At 39.9% G+C, this 20,782-nt stretch overlaps 2 protein-coding genes across 5 annotated transcripts in view; both read right to left on the bottom strand.

The window, feature by feature from the left end:
• Positions 1-1,496, bottom strand: part of atp2b3b (ATPase plasma membrane Ca2+ transporting 3b) — a 59,297-nt gene extending 57,801 nt beyond the window's left edge. Inside the window, exon 1 of one of the 4 annotated variants that reach the window (XM_015046051.1) lies at positions 870-1,496. The gene's annotated coding sequence lies outside the window, so the exon portion shown is untranslated. The remainder of the gene's footprint in view (positions 1-869) is intronic. The other 3 variants (XM_015046055.1, XM_015046053.1, XM_015046056.1) reach the window with 3 other exon arrangements.
• Positions 1,497-11,718: 10,222 nt separating this feature from the next.
• On the bottom strand, positions 11,719-20,538 carry ccnq (cyclin Q). Its single transcript, XM_015046050.1, has 5 exons — positions 20,158-20,538; positions 18,829-19,012; positions 17,175-17,307; positions 16,565-16,783; positions 11,719-12,192 (listed from the first exon to the last, which is right to left on the bottom strand). The coding sequence occupies exons 1-5, from the start codon at positions 20,288-20,290 to the stop codon at positions 12,103-12,105; spliced, it is 759 nt and encodes a 252-aa protein (XP_014901536.1). The 5' UTR covers positions 20,291-20,538; the 3' UTR covers positions 11,719-12,102.
• Positions 20,539-20,782: the final 244 nt, after the last annotated feature.

Raw genomic sequence — 20,782 nt, 5'->3', positions numbered from 1 at the left:
CAAACTTGATTCTTTCCAGGTATCCCAGGTCCTTCTCTTCCCCAACTCCACCCAAAGCAACACCTGAATCATTTCTCCGTGCAGGAAGTGAGTATTCTACTCATTAAACGACCTTTGCTGGTCACCTTCAGACGTGCTTGATCTTCATTCCGCTGCTCAAGCTCAACAGCAACAAGAGGATGAAAGACTAAAACCCAAGAAGAAGAGGAGGAGGAGGAGGAGGAGGAAGCGCAGCCGATGGAGCGCTGCTTGTCTCCAACCAATGTCCCTCCGCAAGGTTACCGGCCACCGGCCTTCCACCTGCCAAACTCTCCCTCCCTCCCTCCCGCGCCATCCTGTGCCGGGGCTACTTGTTTGGGTCCCTTTTGCCCGCCGGATCGAACCGAAACCCCGCAGCTCGGCTTCCCTCGGCTCGGCGCTGCAGGTGCACCGGAACCGAGACAAACAGCGCGTCTGATGTCCGAGAAAAACGGAGGCGAGCGAGGGGATGGGGGGCGGAGGGGGAGAACAGCGAGTGCTGATCGGTGAAAATGTTATGGCAGCTCATCCACTGACACAGGACACGCAGGGATGGATGCGCACAAACACACACGCATACACACACACACTCACACACTCACAGACACACACATCTCCTAATGTCATAACGTTGTCTGCATGCAGGTTGTTGTGTTCTGCTCTACTGTATGGCCAGTTCTGACAGCTGTTAAAAAAAAAAAAAGGCCTATGATGAGAACATTAGGCCGAGCACATTCTGCAAGTCCGTCCGACATGCTACTAATGAGCAACACATCCTCCCTCCATTAATACAAGGCGCCCGGGGTAAATAACAGTCACGCACGCAGCCACGCACGGACTCTCCGACTCACCGTGCAGGCCGAGCTCAAGGACATCAGCATCAGTGTTCGGGCGGGGAGGCAGAATCCCCGTTAATCTGCGTGTGCTTGGAGCGGAGAATGTCCCGAACCGGATGAGAGGATACAGCGCAGGGGGGAGAGGGTGCGGGGCGAGGGGAGGAAGGATGCAGGGATGCGGCAGCTCCGGTCCCCCTGGAGTCCGAAGGAGCGGAGGGATGAAAGACGACGACGGTGGCGGTGCTGATGAATATTCCGCTCCGCGCAGTCACCTGGTGGACGGTCGGCGGAGTTCTGCGGCGGTTTCAGGAGAGAGAGACACCGAGAATGACAGAGAGAGATGAAAAGAGAGAGAGATGGAGAGCGAGAGAGAGAGAGAGAGAGAGAGAGAGGGCGGGAGAGGATGCGCCGGGCTGAGGGTTTAAACACCTCCGTGGCGGGGAGGGGAGAAGGGCCGGTTCGTGTGTCCTGGTGAAGCTCGCTGCTTCCGGCTGTGACAGCTGCAAATTCGGTGGAGTTTTAGGGGCGCTGGGAGAAAAAGAAAAGAGGGAAAGAAAAGAAGCGCCGCGGCGAGAGGAGAAGCTCCTGCGACATTTTTGGAGGAGGAGGAGGAGCCGCTGCTACTGCTCGCGCGCAGGAGAGTCGGTCGCAGCATCCGCGGGTACGGCAAGCAAACTGGTCATAAAATACTCAGGCTGTCAAACCCACATCATGGATAGCTGGATGGCAGTGGCGACACCAGAAATTTTTATAGGGGCGGCCGGCAAAGAAAATAGATGGTCTCCTTTTGGTAGTGACAGGCGTATATCTCTCAGGAACTTGTCAAATAATTTAGTGTCTTAGAAATATATAAAATTGAGAGCAGACCAAAGGCATTTGATTATCAAAATTCCCACTTTTGTGTTAAGCCACGTCAAACTCTGAGTTACAGTTTATTCTCTCCATACCCTCACTGACTCCTTTTTAGGCTTTCCATTTTTCGTCTTCATGGCCCCTCTTCAAAAAAAAAAAAAAAAAAAAAGTGGTGGAATTTTTTAAATTATTTTATTTTGAGATTTTGGTCCATATGGACATGATTACATCAGAGACCTCCCTCTCTGTTGACTTTGGAGATCTGGTGACTTTGGAGCCCATCTGAATGCAGTAAACTTTTTCACATGTTCAAGAAACCAGTTTGACTTGATCTGAGTCAAAATTGCACAGCTTCAGGATACTGTGCAACTTCCACCTGGCAGTAGCCGTCAGGAGGGGACACTGTTGTCATAAAAGGATGGATGGACACTCTCAGCAGCGACACTCGGGTCGGCCGTGGCAAGTGAATGATACCAAGGGGCCCTAAAATGTGTCAAAAAGCCTTTCCTCACACTGTCCCCAGCCTGAATCATTAATAAAAAGGCACAACCGATTTGTACTTTCATGTTGTTTACAGCAAACTCTGACCCTGCCATCTGAAAGTCACCTGAACTTTAGACTCATCGGTCCAGGCAGCGTTTTCACCAGTCTGTTGTCATCAAGCGCTGCTGAGCTTGTGTGAATTGTACCTTCAGTTTCTTGTTCTGAGCCCAAAGGACTGTCAGGTGGTGTTTCATCCATTCCCATCAGCAAGGTGTTTTCCTTCCACACAACTGATGCTCATATGCTCTAAGAGATTCCCAGTAGATCACTTGTCAGATAACACATTCACTAAACCTTCCTGTTTCCCCTATTCTGAGCTTCATCAAAGCAAGCATTAAATGTGTTTCTGCAATGTGACTGGCTCTGCCACCGTTTCTGTTTGTTAGCACAAGTGTACAGGTGTACCTAAAAAAGTGGCCAGCTTGTATAATTGTTTGTGATTCCAGAATCTTGGAATAACCAAAAGCCTTTACCTAAAACTAATCTCTGGACAAAGATATTTCACCAAAGTGACTATTAATTTGTAGACACTGCTGGAAACCTTAGCATTTTATTAAATAAATTTAAAAAACAATAAGAAGAAAGTAGAGGAAACACTACTTATTACTTATTTACTTTTATTTGGCTGTTTTCTTCCTGGAATTTCGATACAAGTAAGGAAAATAAAGTCACATCAGGGGAAACAAAATGCTAATGCTAAAAATAAATATGTGACTTGTGAAATAATACTCCATAATGTTACATAATTTAGTCTTAGTTGCTTCTAAGTGCTTTTCTTTGACCAACAGTTTCTCCAAGTCCAGCCTGTAAAGACTTTGCCTTTGAGCATTTCTGTGGTACTGCCTAAAATCACTGTAGACCAAACATCAGGAAAATAATGAAAGTCTACATCTGGGAAAATAAACTGAAGTATGAACCAGAAAAAAACAAAACAAACATTAGTGCTGTTCTTAAAGCGACAGCTCCTTTATTCACTTGACTAGCTCCAAGATGGCCGACAGAGACGAGCTGGTGCAACTCGCTGCAATAAACGCTTGTTTTTATGGCCATAATGAAACCGGGTTTTTTTGTTGTTGTTTTTTTTTACATGTTTTCCTTCCTTTCTGACTGTGTGACCAATAAACTCCAGATTTACACTGATTGTAAAAAGCTGCTAACATTTGCAGAAGAAGTCTTTCTTTTTTTTAATGATGTGTTATTAACGTCATTATTATTGCCAGTCAGGGTCAGGATAGAGCCTGAAATTGTTGTTGGAAATTTTACAGATCATGTCAATGAGACTTTTCCAAATGACAAAAAAAAAAAAAAAAAAACTTTTACTAGTTTCACTGTAAATACATTAATGATTTTGAAAATGCACTTTATTCATTCAATTTCAGGACGGGACACTAAATGTTTACTCTTTAGTCTACTTTTGAAAACACAGTGCCTTCTTATTTTTGACCTGTAATAGCAATATTTACTAGTTTGTCTAACAGGAACCTAAAGGCTTTACAACAAGTAGATATCTAACACTATTTTATCACTTATTTCTGTTTCAAACAACAGATTAACAAATTACATGATACAATTGCTTGCCATACAGGAGAAGCCTGGTCCAAATCATCCCCTCCTAAAAATTGCGTGATGACGACACCACCTGCGTTTTTGTAGAAAATCCTGAAATGTATAAAATAAGTTTGGTAAAAAAAATAAATAAATAAATAAAATAAAAAAAATATTTGAATTTCTAAATATTTTTAGGGAGTTGTAATCAATACAAGGAGGTGGTTTATTGATAATAAATATTGCATTTTATGTTGCAGTTCTCCCAATCAAAAATGTATACAATCCTAAATTTAAGAAAATGATATTAACAGCTCATTTCCCCATTGTTTAATTTTCTGGGGGTTTTTGGCATGTTGACGTGAATGATGCAAATGAATTGAGACACCTCCTCTTTGTGTCGACAAAAAATGTGCTATAGAAACTAAAAACTAACCCTTTGGTACTTAGTATAAAGAAAAGCATGGATTTGTAACTATAAAAAGAAATCCTCTTCTTAACACGTTCAACTTTTCATTTGCTGCGTTGCTAAGGCAACCTTCACTTCACAGAAAACAATCCTGTGGTCACTGTGGTTCTGTCCCTCGTTTTCCAATTCTAAACTTGAATTTTGTCAGATTTAGTTTAATTAATCTAGTCATGCTTGTTGCTTAGATCTTAAATTCTACAAATATTTTACTTTCTAATCCATTCCCTGGTTTATGTTTGATCTCTTATGCACACCGTGTCCTAATGGGCTAAACATCAGCCCATTTATTAAAATTAGTTTGATGATCGGAAACATTTAAATGAGAAAAGAGAGCAAAAAAAAAAAAAATCCAGAGAAGGAATCTGTAAGGGAGCAAATACATTTTCACATCGCTGTCTTGTGTTTTTCACACTTGAAGTGGTTTAATCACAAAAGAACATTGCAAATTATTTGTTGTGGGGGAGTTTTTGTACAATTTTCTTTAAATATACTGTATTTAACAAGGAAAGATTCACGGGCATTTAAAATCTCAGTTAGGGAGTTTTCCGGTCCAGATGCCAAGAGCTCAAGATAAAACTGGAGGACAAACATGAACATTTACACATAAAACCTGAAAGGTCAATAAAATACAGATGTAGGCAGATTGTTAGAAAATGTACTGTACTTCAAAGCTGCAGTATGTAATTTTTATAAAAAATAAAAAAAAACTTTTTTCTTTTCTTTTTTTTTTAAACATATTTGTTGAAACTGACACCCAGGTGTCAATTTACCATCAGCCTAACATAGTAAAGTTTCCCAAATCTCAAACTACATTTTTAAAAAAATCTGTGTTCAGAGGAGACTTGTTCAGATGAGGTCCAAGAATGTACAATTTTATGATCAAATTAATCGCAGTATTTTATTTTATTTTATTTTTTTAATCCTCTAAAATCAACTCTTTCATTTCAAGCTGAATTATTAAACTGTGACTCGGACACCATCTCGTTAGCCATCCGTCCACACCACAGGGTGGCAGTAGCTGGACATCCAAATTAGCACAACAGCTAGATCATTTTGTCACACTCGATTCCCCCGTCCCCTCCCAGAACAGGCTGTGCAGCCCTGGGCAGAAAGCCACACTGCTGATATGAAAAACAGCAGTAAGAGGCATGTAAATAAATAGATAAATGAAATAAAAAATGAAATAAAATGCTAGGATGATGAAATACATTGTAAAAACAAAAAAACATTCAAAAGCTAGACATTTTAAAAGTACTGAAAATGTTCAACTAAATCTTTGGCTTTATGAAACGGTGCTACAATTCTGATTAGATCTGGATCCAAGTTGTGTTTCTTTTAATAACTGTACTTTTTGAATTTCTGACTGCAAGAAAGAATATTTCACAATAGGTTTCCATTTATAGATATGAAATGTAGCCTCCATAACAACAGGATTAGCAGAATATAAATTGATAGCAAAAAAAGAGAGAGAGAATTCCAAAGGCACAAGTATTTTATACTTTGTGTGTAAATGGACAAAGTGTCTAAAAAGTGATGTAGTCATTGACTCCACCTCTGTTCATTGTCCAAACCATTTGTACCCCTGTGGTTATGGGAAACGTTGGCCAGTTGCAGAAGTGGCAGCAGCAGAACAAATGGCCGCCGGCCTCTGCATGTTCACTGATGGAGCCAGAGAGGTGCAAAAACCTGGCGTTTCCCAGCATTCCCTGTGAATGTCATGAGGATCAGGGTCTCTCCACACAGATAACGAATCACACGGAGAGAGAGAGCCTGCAAACATCCCCCACTCCGCCAAGTTACCCACTCACCAACTCCTCCTCCCCCCCTTCGCCGACCGACCCCACTGACTGTCAGAAGTACTTAAATAGTGAGTCTGTGTGAGGAACAGGAGGAGAAATGTATTTATAGATAAATCAGACAAACTTATTAATAGATGTCTTCTACACTAGAGGAAGATGGGCTGCAGACTCGCTTGCTTGTCCAGATGCTGACACACACACACACACACACACACACACACACACACGGTGATGAAAAGCTTTGTTGCTGATTTTATCTTTTTCTGCTCTTATCTTCAACTCTTCCTCTTCATCTCCCACAGGCAAATACAGGAAAAAAAAAGAAAGAGAGAAACTTTCTCTACTCCCGGTCGCTGAATGTTGAACAGATTTGCAAAAACACCTATTTGCTTCTGAGGGCAGCCTTTTTGCTTGAAGTCAAAACTCTGCGAATTAAGTTCGCAAAGATCAGTAAATGAGATGAAAGCTGTGGAGGAGCCAGACAGCGAGGTGTTTCTCCTGCTGCCACAGCCTAAATGACATCAGTATCGAACTGAGACGATCAGAGACGACTGCAGTGCTGAGGGGGGAGTTCAGGGCTGTTCCTGACTCAGTTCGTCCTGCTGCACCAGACCCAGCCATCCCCCTGCCGTCAAATGGTTTCAGTTATTATTTTAGTCCAGTGAGCCTGCATCAATGATACTACACACTGTATCAATGAGGCCTAACAGCAGAACTCACGGACAGACAGTTTCCCAACCTCTCTGCTTTGATCCCCTAAATCAAATCCAGTTCTTCTCAAGCCACCTAATTAGTTATAAAGGTATAAACCAAGTATTGCATGTTGCTTAATGAAATGATCACAATCTGACAAGACATCTTTTGTGACCCTGTTGACTATTTGCAACAAGACATTTGATGGTTCTGTGATCACATCCCAAAATTTTAGCAGTTTCAAGAATGCTGCATCCTTCTGAGAAACTTTTGGTAACTTTTTTTTTATTTTTTAACTTTCAGAGTCAGTTAAAAACTCAGTTTTTGGCTCATTTTGCCAAAACAAAAGAAGCTGATCACATGATGATTTAGTAAAATTCATATTTAGCACTCAGGGGGTGCATCTGTTTGCAACTGGAATACAATCATCATGGTGCATAAATGTAAACAACTGAAAGACCAATTGAACATTTGAGAACATTTTGCGTAACTGAACTACTTTTAAATGGATGTTGGAAACCATTTCCTTTGTAACATGGACAAAAAAAGAGCATTTCCCAGACCACATGTCTAAATATTGTTTTCGAAAAGCCTGCACATTCTGCAAATTTAGCCTACAAGCTGTTTTTTCTACACTGAACTGTTTTTACTCTTTTGTTCTGTCCACTTTCTGCCATGACAGCTTAAACTTCCCTCTTGTGGGAGTAAGAAAGGATTACCTTACCTCATCTTATCATCTCTCGTCTTATCTTTAATCACACAAGCCTTTATGTGTACAGTATTGGAAATGCATTAAAAGATACAAGTAAACAAATAATTCAATTCCTCTTTTTAAATAAGAAGATAGACATTTTATTTCCTAGAAAGCAGCGACAACATTCCTTTAGTGAACACTTGGTCGTTTACAGTAAAAAGTCCTTCTAACGTCAACGTGTGAGAAGCTCAGAAAGATCTGGAGATTATTTATTGGATCAACCGACTGATAGTAGCAAAAGTTGCTTTATATGAGATTTTCTTTGTTTGTTTTTACAGAATTTGAACCAGGTGAGGCTCAAACTACACCACTTCAAGAGTTTTGAGTAGAGCACATTTACAGACAGAAAAGGTGGCGAGGTGTAGCAAAATATTTTTTTTGTCAATTATTGCTCTGAATATGTTGTCCTTTTAGCAAATGATCTGAGTTAGCCATTAATCGATCACTAAATTAGTGAACGATTATTTCAAAAATCATCACAGTTAATCGTTTCAGCCCTCGTCAGGGTATCAAACTGACCTCAATGACTCATAAATAAATACTTTCTCAGAACGTTTTTTGTTTTTTTAGTTTTTACCAACAAAGTTCAAACATCCTGATAGAGATTGATGATCTGTTCCGCCTGCAGACTCCTCCATCTTTTCTTCATCTTCATGTTTACATGGACAATAAAACATGAGCGCAGCTCTTTCTGCCCCTCCCCTCAAACCTACCACACACACACACACACACACACACACACACACATGCACGTTTGTTTGTAATACCTTGTGGGGAAGATTTTCCTGACATATACTACGTTGTGGGGACCAATTGCTCCTTGTGGGGATCGGAGCCTGGTCCCCACGAGGGGAAACCCTGTTTTTGGGTCAGGGGTCAGATTTAGGGCTAAGGTATGAATTGAGTTTTGGTTAGGGTTAGGGTTAGGTATGTGATGGTTAGGGTTAGGAAAAGGGTTAGGGTAAGGTTTAGGCTGTAGAAATGAATGGAAGTCAATGGAAAGTCCCCACAAAGACAGCCAGACAAACATGTGCACACACACACACACACACACACACACACACACACATCTACATTCAACCCATTGTCCATTATGCACTAGGCGCTTACACTGTTTACAAGTGCTCAGCTGATGTCTAATCAGTCTGAAGGCTGCTGAGCTTTTATCAGTTCAAGGACGCTCTCCTCTCAGACTGCGGGCCTGATGTAACGTTAACATCCCAAACTGTCATTTTGATATAAACACACATGCACGTGCCTATGCACGCAGCTGCTTGTGTGTGTGTGTGTGTGTGTGCGACCTTCTGACTTCCCCTCCAGCCCAGAGTAAAAGGCTGAAGTGATGTGTAAGCAGATCAGAGGCACGCAGAGGAGAGGCGATCGGAGCGGGGTGAAGGGTGTCGAAGTGTGATACGAAGATAAGCTCCTTTTCCTCTTCCTTCATCCATCCATCCATCCATCCATCCATCCATCCATCCATCCATCCATCCATCCATCCATCCATCCATCCATCCATCCATCCATCCATCCGCGTTAGCGCTCCTCTTCCTCTCTCCTCTGACTCCTTCCAAGCTGATGGTTAATTCATGGAGTCTGGGTGAACACGCGCCCTCTCCATTATTAATATAACATTAGGGAGACAAGGGAGAGGAGGCTGGAGGAGGAAGGGGAGAGGAAAGAAATGTGGAAGACACAGAGAGAGGGACAGATGGCAACATAAGAAAGAGGGGAAAGAAGCGAAGGTATCAGTCAAAAGAGATGGAGAGATGAGGGGAAAAAATAGAGCAGGAGAGGACTGGAGCAAATGAAGTGAGAGTCAGGCAGATTTTTTTTCCCCCCTAGAAGGAGGGGGGAAATAAACTGGAAGAATCAAGACGGGGAATATTGTGCGACATGTGAAGAACAGGGAACACACACAACTCTTCTTGTCCCAGGAAGAGACAAGAGAGGGAGTGTAAGGGGGGAGGGGGGCGCTCACATGTGTCACAACTGATCATGTGACATCTTCATCCTGGACTAAACAGACACACAGACCTGCCTGCACAAACCTAAAAGTAGCCCAGCACTCCACCGCTAAAAATATCACTTCTTACAAGCTTGTTACGATAAGAAGAAGGAAATGAAGATGGACTTTAATAGCATTCACACTCAGCAGAGTCACAGAGGGGCTTGGTGTAGTTAGTAGAAACAGACGGATCTGATCCATCCGTATCTCACTGCAACACCATGTCAGGACCTTGGCATGAACTGTTCAGGATCAGACATGCAAAAGTCGTCTGAGATGAGAAGCATGCTGCAGAGGCAGTAAATACATACAACTGATATTTACAGTATTGACAGGAAATCAGACTAAACGTTTCCTTTTTACGTCAGTTAGGATCACCAAAATCTGGAGCCGTTTGCTCTTCGTCAATGTAATAGGCAGTTTTTTGTTTTTTTTTACTTTCTTCCAATTGAGAAATTTTCATATATTTATTTAGTATTTGCCATTGTTGTCTTATAAACAACTATGTCCAGCCCTGTAGGACCTGGGAGATCAGTGGTTTCCTTTTATGAGCGTCTCACGATAGTTTGCTGGGATTTAATCCAGACAGAACCGGTGGTAGTGAATCAGGTTTGTAATTCACGTTGCCTTCACACATCTTTTCAGCTCCGTCCACACAGAGCTGTGAGGCTCATATCAGGACTTAGAGACGGTGGTCACTCCAGAACCCTGACTCTGGAACAATCCTGGTGCTGTGCTTCAGGGTCATTATTCATTCAGAAGATCCATTTGAGCCTGAGCTTTGATTTCCATGCTGATCTTTCTTTCTTTTTTGTCCATTTTATTTTATTTTTTTCATTCAGTAATAAATATGAATAGTTCATAAACTAAGGAAAAGAAATAGATGTTGCCTCAGTATTTCTGCATGAAGTTCTTTCAATGTGACATTCATACTTTGTGAGTTCCTCCTGCAACAAAACCCACCTCTCTACGTCATAGTGGGGATGGGGGTCTTTAATTTTCCTCCAAATGTAGCAGTTTTGTTATTTTCTGAACACTCAACTCGAGTGTATCAGACGGCTGTTTACTGGATTTTCACATTGCTTGTGAAAGAATGGATTCTTCCTCTCAGAGCGGTTTTTCAGTATGTCTGTTTGCATATATTGATGTGCCTCTAGTGAGATCATATCCATCGTGTGGTAATATAAACTTGAACTTCTATATTTGAAGAAAATAACATTCAGTAAAAAAAACTCTCATCATTCAGGCTTGTAGCAAATAGAAATACATTCATTTATCCTTATTGAAAACATTTTTTTTAAATTATGATTTAAAACAGTGAACAAAATCAATTTTATTTTTACAGGTTTCATCTGTATGGATAAATTATCGACTTTCAATATTATTCTACAGGGATTTTGGAAACCTGCGACATGTCCATTGGATGGGTAAGGATAACACCAGGCATAACCTAACCTAACCTGAACAGAAGTATTGACGCATTTTAGATCTGTAAAATAAGTCTTAAATGTAAATAATGACGTATGTTGATGTTTTCCAGACCAGGTTCATATTAGCTTCCAACATTAGCTTACAAACACCTTGGAGGCACAGCGCCTCCTCAGAGCTGCAGTTTCCAAGCTTCAGAGCTTCTGTCTCACAGAGCAGCCCTCCCCACCATTCCTCCACTCAGCTCCTTCAGACTAGCCAGCAGCAATTAGTAAACACCTGGTAAAACTACAGAACTCATCATATGAGCTACTTCTCAGTGCAACGCTGGTAAAAACATTGTTAAAGGGTTAATAGAGGAGCCATGTTGTGATAACTTCCTGAAGGCGGAGTTTCAGAAAGGGCAGAAGACTTTAAAGAGACAGAGGCCCAATTTCACAGTGTTAAATCAGGAAGTAAAACTTATTTTAATATTAAGTCATATTTGATAAATACAACATTTTTATAACAACTTGAGGCAGCACAGTTACTTGGTTATGCTATAAAATGGTGCACTATCCCTGTAATAAATGAATAAATTCTAAATATTGAAGTGGAAAAGCAGAGCAATAGAAGCATTTATTGCACCCTTCATTTCAATAGTCTTATTAATAATAAATGGTCTCAGAATTAATTCTGGATTTCAAATATATGAATACATTTTGGTTTGTATTTGGTGGAAAAAACATTTGCAAATGCAGACGTGTTGTGATGCAGCTCAACAAGAAAAGCCCATCTTCATTCACAATTCCATTTTATTTTTACATTTTTATTTATTCTCTGTTATTACAAACCAATGTACCAATAATTACACAGAGAGGTCTAGGACTTCTCAAATTCCCACTGCGGTATCTAAAGTACAACCTGTCTCATGTTGTGCAGACACCCAAAAGTGAGACATGTCTCCCCTCAGTGGCAGACAGCGGTACTGCAGGTACGATTTTCTCAGCTCCACAGGGTAACTGGGGCAAAAAACAAAGTCCTCTCTGCCTCAGATGCACACATATTCAAACGCACCTGAACCCCAGCCGTCCACGGCACAGATCAGAGGATGTTCACGTTCTTCCCACACAGACACCAACAGAACTTCCACGTGAATCTCCAGTCCATCGCTTTGTCCTTCAGATACACTTGGCCTCCATGTCATACAGCCGGAGAAGGTCTGAGATCACAGCGTTGATGTCTGCTTTGGTCACGTCCTCACACAGCACCTACACACACGCACAGACACACAGCGCAGACTGTTCAGCTCCACACCTGGCCGCACTGAACAGGAGGGACATCAAAGGTGCACACGCCATTTGAAACGACCCAGATTCGGCGGCCTTCAGGGACGGAGCAGGAGGCCTGCACCGAAACAGACATTTCTCCGTTTCAATCGGAATCGGATGACTTGCTAAATAAAATCTGTGACAAAAGAGATCTCATTTAGGAAGTCGTGTGAATAGGGGGTGTAATAAAAAAAGAAAAAAAAAAAAAAGAAAACTAGAATTGCAACCAGCAATAAATGAATGCCTAACAGTTACATAAGCCGTCTGTGCCGTTGAAGACAGCAGTAATGTAACCCAGCTGAAGAGCGCTAGGAAACAGTCTGCATGACGGCACAAGCATCTTTGGACTAAAACCTCCACACTCACACATCAATGTAATCATTTTATTACCTACATTTTTATGTTGATGCATTTTATGGCCTGCTGTGTTATGGCCCACAATGATCAGAGTGAACTGAAAGTCAGACTGTATATACAATACAGTCTGAATAATTGCTTTTCATCCAACAGTGAGCCAGTCTGCCTAAACCAACTTTGCTTTTATAGTTAATTGTAGTGTTTTACTGGGATCGGATGTGAAACACAATCAGGACATGGAAGGAAAATTAAATAAGGTTTTCTTTTTTTTTCTTCCATGTATTTGGATTTATATGACAGAGTATTGTACTGAAATGTAAATTTCCCTCTGGGAGTAATAAAATATATTCATTAAAACGATTAGAAAGCTATTAAGCAATTTAGAATATTAAAACGCCCATTTATTTCAGTTATTTTATCACTAAGTGACATTACATAGATTAATTATACACAGATGTGTGCTTAAAAGCCTTTATTTCTGTTAATCAAGATTATTTTCTGCTTACAGCTAACAAAGACATTTCAAACAAGAATATTACATCAGACCAACAACAAAAATACATTTTGATATAGAAATGTGGCCTTAATGAAAAGGTTAACCATATTAGAGGTGTTCGTAGTGAGTCTGATTCACTGATCCATTTCCACTCTGGAGGAAATCCACATGTGCAACTCCTGTCACTTTCTGTTTGACTTCATATCTGAAAACTTGAGTTTTTTGTCTTACAAATTTCTGACTTTACAATGTCAGAAAACACCTTTGTGTTTAGCATTGTGAATGCATGCTTCAAATTTCAGAAAATGTTAAATTTGTTTTTCTTTTTCAACAGAATTTCAAAGTTTTTTTCTCAAAAATAATGTGAAATTAATCTCACATTTTTCAGTTGTTTTTTTTTAGCAAAAATTTACTCCTCCTTGATTAAATTTTTGCTTTCATCTATGCACAGTAACCCCAATACTTCATCGTAGAGTTAGCCCTCTGTACTGTGATGCACCTAAATAAAACTCAGTGCCAACAGCTGTCCTAATAGAATCCAGCTGTGTGTAACTTCATCTGCATAAGTCCAGATGTTACGTTTCTGGCCTCAGAGGTTTGTTAGAGAACAACCAGCGTCATGAAGGCCAGCGAGCGCAGCAGACGGGTCAGGGACAAAGTTTTGAGACATTTAGAATAGAGTTAGTTCTAAAAACCCTTACATGGTTCGAGATGGAGCTAAATACAAGACAATCGCGGACAATAACTCAGACGCAGAGTTATTGTTGCAGAGGTTCTCCTTTTAAAAGGACAACAATGATACACAAATAGCCAGTGCTACAACGGATTGGTTTAGTCAGCATATTCATAGTTAGAACCTAGTCAAAGTACAGACCAAAAGCCACCTGAGAATCTGCAGCAAAACTTGAAAACAGATGTTCCCAGATGTTAGTTTCCATGAAGAATGGAGAAATGTTGAGGTCTTCTGATTGAGCTGGACCTTTAAGACTTGCAGCTGTAGCTACAGTAAAAGATGGTTCTAGAAAGAAGTGCCTTAATACAAATACTCGTCAAGTTTGTTAAAACCAGGTTTTATTTCCCTCCCACTTCACAATATGCACCATTTTGTGTTGGTCTGTCATAAAATGTGGTCCCAACAGAAAAACTTTCAAGCTCTTTGATGCTTTTAAGGCGCTAAAAATAAACTACATTGTGGCACCTAAACATCAAAGCCTGCAGAACAAAGAACAAACTGCTTTCCTCAAGTACTTCTGGATCAACATTTGTACTGACTGGAATACTCCGCATCAGTATTTGCCTGGCTCCAGCAGCTTGTGATAAAATCCAGGTCTGGCTGAGAGCAGACTGACTCCTGGTTGGAGTCTACCGGCTTCCTGAAAGCTCTTTCAGTCTTTGTCTGACAGCTTAACTGCCTCTACATATCAGCTTACACATCAATTAATTTGTACCGTGACTGTTTAACGGCTTCCGCTTCAGCTGCCGCCGCTGCTTCCACATGGACTGGTGCTTTGGCTCGTTCCAGCCGCACGCCTCGCAGCCGCCTGAGATCTCAATAACTTCTATGGTTTACAATTTACTGCCTTCCTGAGCTCTTAAAGTGACATTGTAAATGCTTTCATCGACTTATGTGTCAGAAAGACACATTCCCATATGTGATGCGAGGTGGTTACAGTCTGATTTGAAGGATTTGTATTCATGTGAGATCTAGGTTTTACTTTTAAATATACAAACAAAACAAAAAACTAAGCAAATGACTGAAATTAGAAAATGTTACTCTTCGTAGGACCTAAAACTCCAATCTTGATAACACTCCAGTGTGTTATCATTAGATAACACACTGTATCTAATGAGGGCTTTAAGAATAAAGTCAGAAAAAAGGGCAACAAGCTCCTAAAAGCAAAGATGCATTTTATTTAGTACATTCAAGCTTATTTCTGGAAAGTCGTTCTGCTTTATCCTTTTCAGGAGTCTGAATGACGCCAGTGTTTTGATAATCGAAGTCTAGAGAATGATGCTATTAGTAATGCTACTAATTCTAATTTTGCTAATCACTAACATTAGATGCTGAAGACTCAACCCTGGAATCAGGTTGTCTTTGTTTTGTAGTATTAGTCAAATCCTGTTAAACTGCAGAGCTGTGTAAGAGCAGCTGCTCTCTGCCTCACACACACAGTGTGACAGTGCCTCTTGTCCTGTTATTGCTAATGAATGCTACTCATAGTGGCAGCACGCTGAAGTAGCTGTTACGGTAATTGTGATTTGATCTTTTTGTAGATTTGTGTTCATCATTTCCTGGTTAAGGTGACGCATATCTAGACAATTATCTCCTCTGGTTTTGGCTGCTGTACAGCTGCAAGGATATTTGCCCTTTCTTTTCACATTTGGACAGCTTTTATGATGCGTAACCGTAGGAACAAGGCTTTGCTTTCATAAGTTGAATAATACCTGAACTATGAGGAGGAGGTTCCAATCATCTCTTCCATCCACCATAATGGTCTACAATCATATCCCGACTCCAACGTCTCTCCGCTCGACTTTCTAACCAAACGGCCAGACAGAGTTAAAGAGGAGCAGCAAAAGCAAATGAACTGGATTAGCAGAACTGCTAACAATTGATGTCATCCAGGTCATGTTGTTCATGTTGCTGTGGAATATCATCTTTGCTGCCCTGATATTGACCTGCTTGCATGTTATGAGAGTCATACGACTGCTATGCAGCAATGTTCTTCAGTGAGAGGCTTCTTCATACTTGTTGCGAGACTGACTGCTACTGGAGATCCTTCACCATCCAAAATGATTCTTTGAAGATACTTGGATGATGAGTTATGACAGCATTTCATTTCCCCTGATGATAAGAAAAGTAATTTGGATTCAAACTAAATGTGAATTGAATGATTGATCAAAGAATGCTCTTATAATTATAGTTACTGAAGTTATAATAGATGAATAAATGACTCAACTGCACAACAAATAACAGCAGATGGGACGGAGGCTATACCTAAATATAAAACTGGACCAAACTGTTCTCGCTCATTATATGGTACACATGGATTTTTCAGGAGTGAACAAAATAAGAAAATGTATTATAACATGTCTTACAGAGGAGTAAATGTAGTGATCATTCATTTAGTTGAGTTTTATATGTAGACATGCTCTGGGCCATAATCTAGAAATTCTGGTATTAAGTGAGTAAAATGTTCAATTTACTGAGGAAGCAGAAAATAATATAACAATAATTTTGTTATCTGTAGTTCTTAAAGACAAAGTGGAATTATGGAGAACATGCATCAGTAGACAGAGTTCTGCAAAACCAGAGATCAGAAACTGGAAAATTTCCAATCAAAGCAGTCAGTCCCATTAAATTAGCCTCTCTCTGCCACTCATACACACACACGCACGCACTCTCACACACACACACGCACGCACACACATGTTCTCACCGTTAACATAAATACACACCTGCCACCACTCCTTCTCTCCAGCGGGCAGCTCCACTCCGTAGCTGTTCAGCGCCAGGTAGAGTGCAGCTACTGCGATGTGTTGCGGTGTGTGGCGGATGCACATGTCTCCATGGTAACAGTCTCTCAGCAATGCCCAGGAAGTCTCAGCCACGGGGGTTCGAGACCAAGCATGCCGGTTCACAAGTGATTTCACAGAAAGCAGGTAGTGGAGCAAATACTGCAGAGAGGGGCAGAGCGGAAAACACACTTTGCATTGAACACCAGGAAGCAGCAGAACACACACTGTTTTGATCCTTTAACTTATCTCCACTTCTTTATTCTTTCCTACTAGATTTTTGTAATGTTTTTGATGAAATAGTTACACGCATTAGGGTGTAACATCTCAGCCACTAGATGGCATTGTTTGTCAATTTTCACACCACTAGAGATTTATTTAAATCCAAGTATGCAGTTTCCTTTTAACAAGCTTCATTTATATTGAAAGATGTTAAACTGTCATGAATTCTATGCAAACAGAAACAGACATCAGTAGCAACACGGGGCAATAACAGTGGCTGAAAACTAGATGAGGAAGACAGGGATACATGGATGTTTGCACACACTCACACCTTGTGAGGATGTTCAAAGGAGACGTGGAAGTTGAGCTGTCGAAGGATGAGGAGTTCACACTGCACCACGCTGTCCCTTAGGTCCCAGAACTCCTTATCACATTCGAGAGGAGCACTGCCTTTGTTAAAGTACCTGAGAGACACAAACAGACAGAATGAAAAGGCTTTTCATTTATATTTAAATTCAGCTTTCAACTTTTTCTCCAGGGAGTCTACAGATTATAGGAAATATCCAGCACTTCCATAGTTTCTGGACAGAACAGAAAGTCCTGCAACCTGAACAGCGTGATGACAAAAGCCTGATGATGGATGTGTAGACCATGACGTCTACACGTCCATCAACATGGATGTGTAGACACCCATGTTGATGGATGTCTACACATCAACTCCACACAGTTGATGTGTAGACTTTCTCACAAAGCCCAACTCCACATATTTACTAGTTTATTGGACTTTTAAGCACATTTTTAAGTTGTTATGTTTTAGGTTGTTACCTTTAGTTATTGTACATACCACATAAAAGTTTTTTTGTTTTTTTTTATAAAACCAATAGAGAAACTATACTAAGAGAGACCAACCCATACAGGAAAGAGGGGAAAATACATAAATAACTTTAAAAAAATATTCCAACTCACATTTAGACATTTCCCACTTTTCATGGACGCATCTTTTTGTTGAAGTTTTAAAGATGAAGGTTATATGTCGCATTAGGTCTGCAACCTGAGCTCTTAATGCCATAATAATAATAATAATAATAATAATAATAATAATAATAATAATAATAACAGTATTATTAATATTAATAACAATGATAATGATATTATTGTAATAGTATTAATGTATATTAATTAATATTAGTAATATTTGTTACTGTAATAATAAAGATAAATTGTTATTACTATAATAATAATAATAATAATAATATATTTTAAATATAGATATTAAAAGATTCAGTTTTCAGTAGATTTTATGCCATTGAATAAGTGCATTGAATTTACACAACAGAACATTTTTGGAGATCTATTTTTTATGTTTTGGTTTGAAACAGATTATTATTTCACTATTTTCAACAAATAACATTACACAGAAGAAAGCGTATAACTGCAGTGGTTGGAATGGGCTACAGAACTCAATTCCTGTCCTCTGCACCTTTGTTGCATGCCTTCCTGTTGGCATACTTTCAAAATAAAGGCCCTTAGTGCCAAAACTAAGGGCCAGTTTTATTTCTATTCTTTAAAAATAGAAATAAAACTGTGGTTCTTTAAAAATGACAACAAAATTCCTCTAGTAGATTTTTACCTTTTTTTCAAAAGGTCAAACAACATTGGTGGCCCTAAATGAGTCTCATTTGAATGAACAACAGTGGCTCTTTGGGATATAAAGATTCCAAAGATCTCATTAGACAAAATTCCCACTCCTTTATCAACAGCCCATATACGGATGGATCTGCTTTCAAAGTTATAAAAATAAAAATATGGTAAAGATGCCTCATACATTTCTTACCTCTAAACCTTGTACAGATGCCAAACATTAACTATTTGATTTCACAGCTCTTTTCCAATCACACAAATATTGCCTGTGGTCAATATCCTCTCAGGAGTAGGTTTTCAATCTGCCAGTGTATTATTTAATCTTATCCATGTGTATTTATTACCTGTGGCTCACATTGATGATGTCCCGGGTCCGGATGTGCTGCTCCTCCACTTTTCCAGCCAAGTACAAGCAGCTCATGGCCACCAGGTAGGGTTCATAAACACGGGATGTGACCCGCTGGAAGAAACGATGGTACAACACACAGGCCGTTGCCACGGGTACCGAGCGCATACAGAGCTTCACTCCTGAGCAACAAGAAACAGAGAAGGTTAGAAGGTTTTCCATCTCACCTCCTTACAACTGAGTCACACACATTATGCATTTCTATGACGATGAACCTGTCTCCATGAACCGTTTCACAAACTGCCATGATCCTGAAGTGGCTTCCCAACACATGAAATGCAATGGCTCACTATGTATAACTAAAAAGCTGCACATTGAATGAATGAGACGCCAACAGAAGGCTTTATTCTGGTCATAACTTAATAATCACTGCTGGTTAACTTTCACCTGATTCAGGACAGACACTGTTCTACTGGAAATGGGAATTTGCCTGATGAAATAAAAGTTCATAAGGCAAATTCCAATACACCAATTCAATATTAGTATCTCCATCAGTCCTGATATTAAAAATAATTCCAGAATGAGTATCGGTGACAATATGCCCAATCTACAAGTCTATATCTATTCAGTCTAATTCTATGTGCATGCTTTATTTATTTTACATAAGATTAAGAATTACTAATTGAACTTTGTGAGTGCATTTAGTAATTGAACCATATGAAGGAAGATTTGTTGGAGTTTTTGTTGGGGTTTTCTTACATGTTGACCAAGGTAGTCAACCTATTATTTTTGACAGTTTCAGTTTCTTTATTATTTATTTTACATTGGCTGTTCTACTCCTAATTGTACTAACTGAACAAATTAAAGCTGGGTGATGTTTCCTATGTTTGACCGAGCTTGTGAAGCTATTGGTGCAAAGTTTTCACATAAATTTATATTGTAGTACTTTTATGTATGTGTTTAATAAAATAAATTTAAGTCATTTCAGCGCAGTTGCTCTGTATCGGATGATAATAAACCTCATATTTGTATCGGTATCGGAAGTGAAAAAAAATCAGGTTGGTGCATCCATAAAATTGTGACTTTTAAAAGAACAGAATTTCACCCACTGTACTTACTCTTAAGTGATCATCTTACACTATATTAGCTAAGTTTGCATCTGAATATGCAGAGGGTAAGAGGGTTTTTCCAATATATTTCCCCCAGATGTATATACCTTATATAAACTCTAGTTTAAAATCTTTAATGCTGAGCTCTCTCAGATGTAGACTGCATGGTCTTAAATTATGTTAAATGACAAGGGTCAAACCTTGGCCCACCTCCTCACCTGTTTCCATTATGAAGCGACACACACGAAAGTGAGTCTTCGTGTCCCACGTGGGCTCCGACCCAGCGTCCCGCCTGCCCGACGGCCGGGGTTCTTCTGCCGCAGCAGATAATCGACATGACGGGCCCTCCATGACACCTGGGCCAGAAAGAACACCACAAAACTCAAACTGTCTCTGAGAGCTAAAAGAACAACGTAGGCGGTAACTGTTCCTCTCCGTTAACTCCTCCACACTTTAAGGCAGCCCCTAAATTAATTTCAACATTTTTAGAGAAAAACTGGGAGGGTGGGGAAAGGAGTAGTTGCTAAACGTTTATCTTTTCATTTAGCTAGCTCTGTTGTATAGTGCCAACATTCATTCTGACACCGGAAGAAAAATATATAAGCTTCCGGCCATTTTAAAGGATTTCAAAATAAAAGTAACTTGAAGATTGACCTTTGAACTGCATGATCAAAAATTAAATATAATTAAATACGGAAAATTCCTTTGTGTGACATTACTTGCAGGTTTTAATTATCTTGGTTTGGTGTAACAGCAAAGACAAGAAATGCGCCACACTTGACGCTAGAAACTACACAGTTTTTCAAAGACTAGAATGCGAATATTTTCCATAAGTGAATGTGT

Source organism: Poecilia latipinna, unplaced genomic scaffold (assembly GCF_001443285.1).
Source record: "Poecilia latipinna isolate Pla-1442-1.1 unplaced genomic scaffold, P_latipinna-1.0 Scaffold762, whole genome shotgun sequence".
In the NCBI taxonomy this organism is placed as follows: Eukaryota; Metazoa; Chordata; class Actinopteri; order Cyprinodontiformes; family Poeciliidae; genus Poecilia; species Poecilia latipinna.
This window is presented reverse-complemented; position numbering and strand designations above follow the sequence as displayed.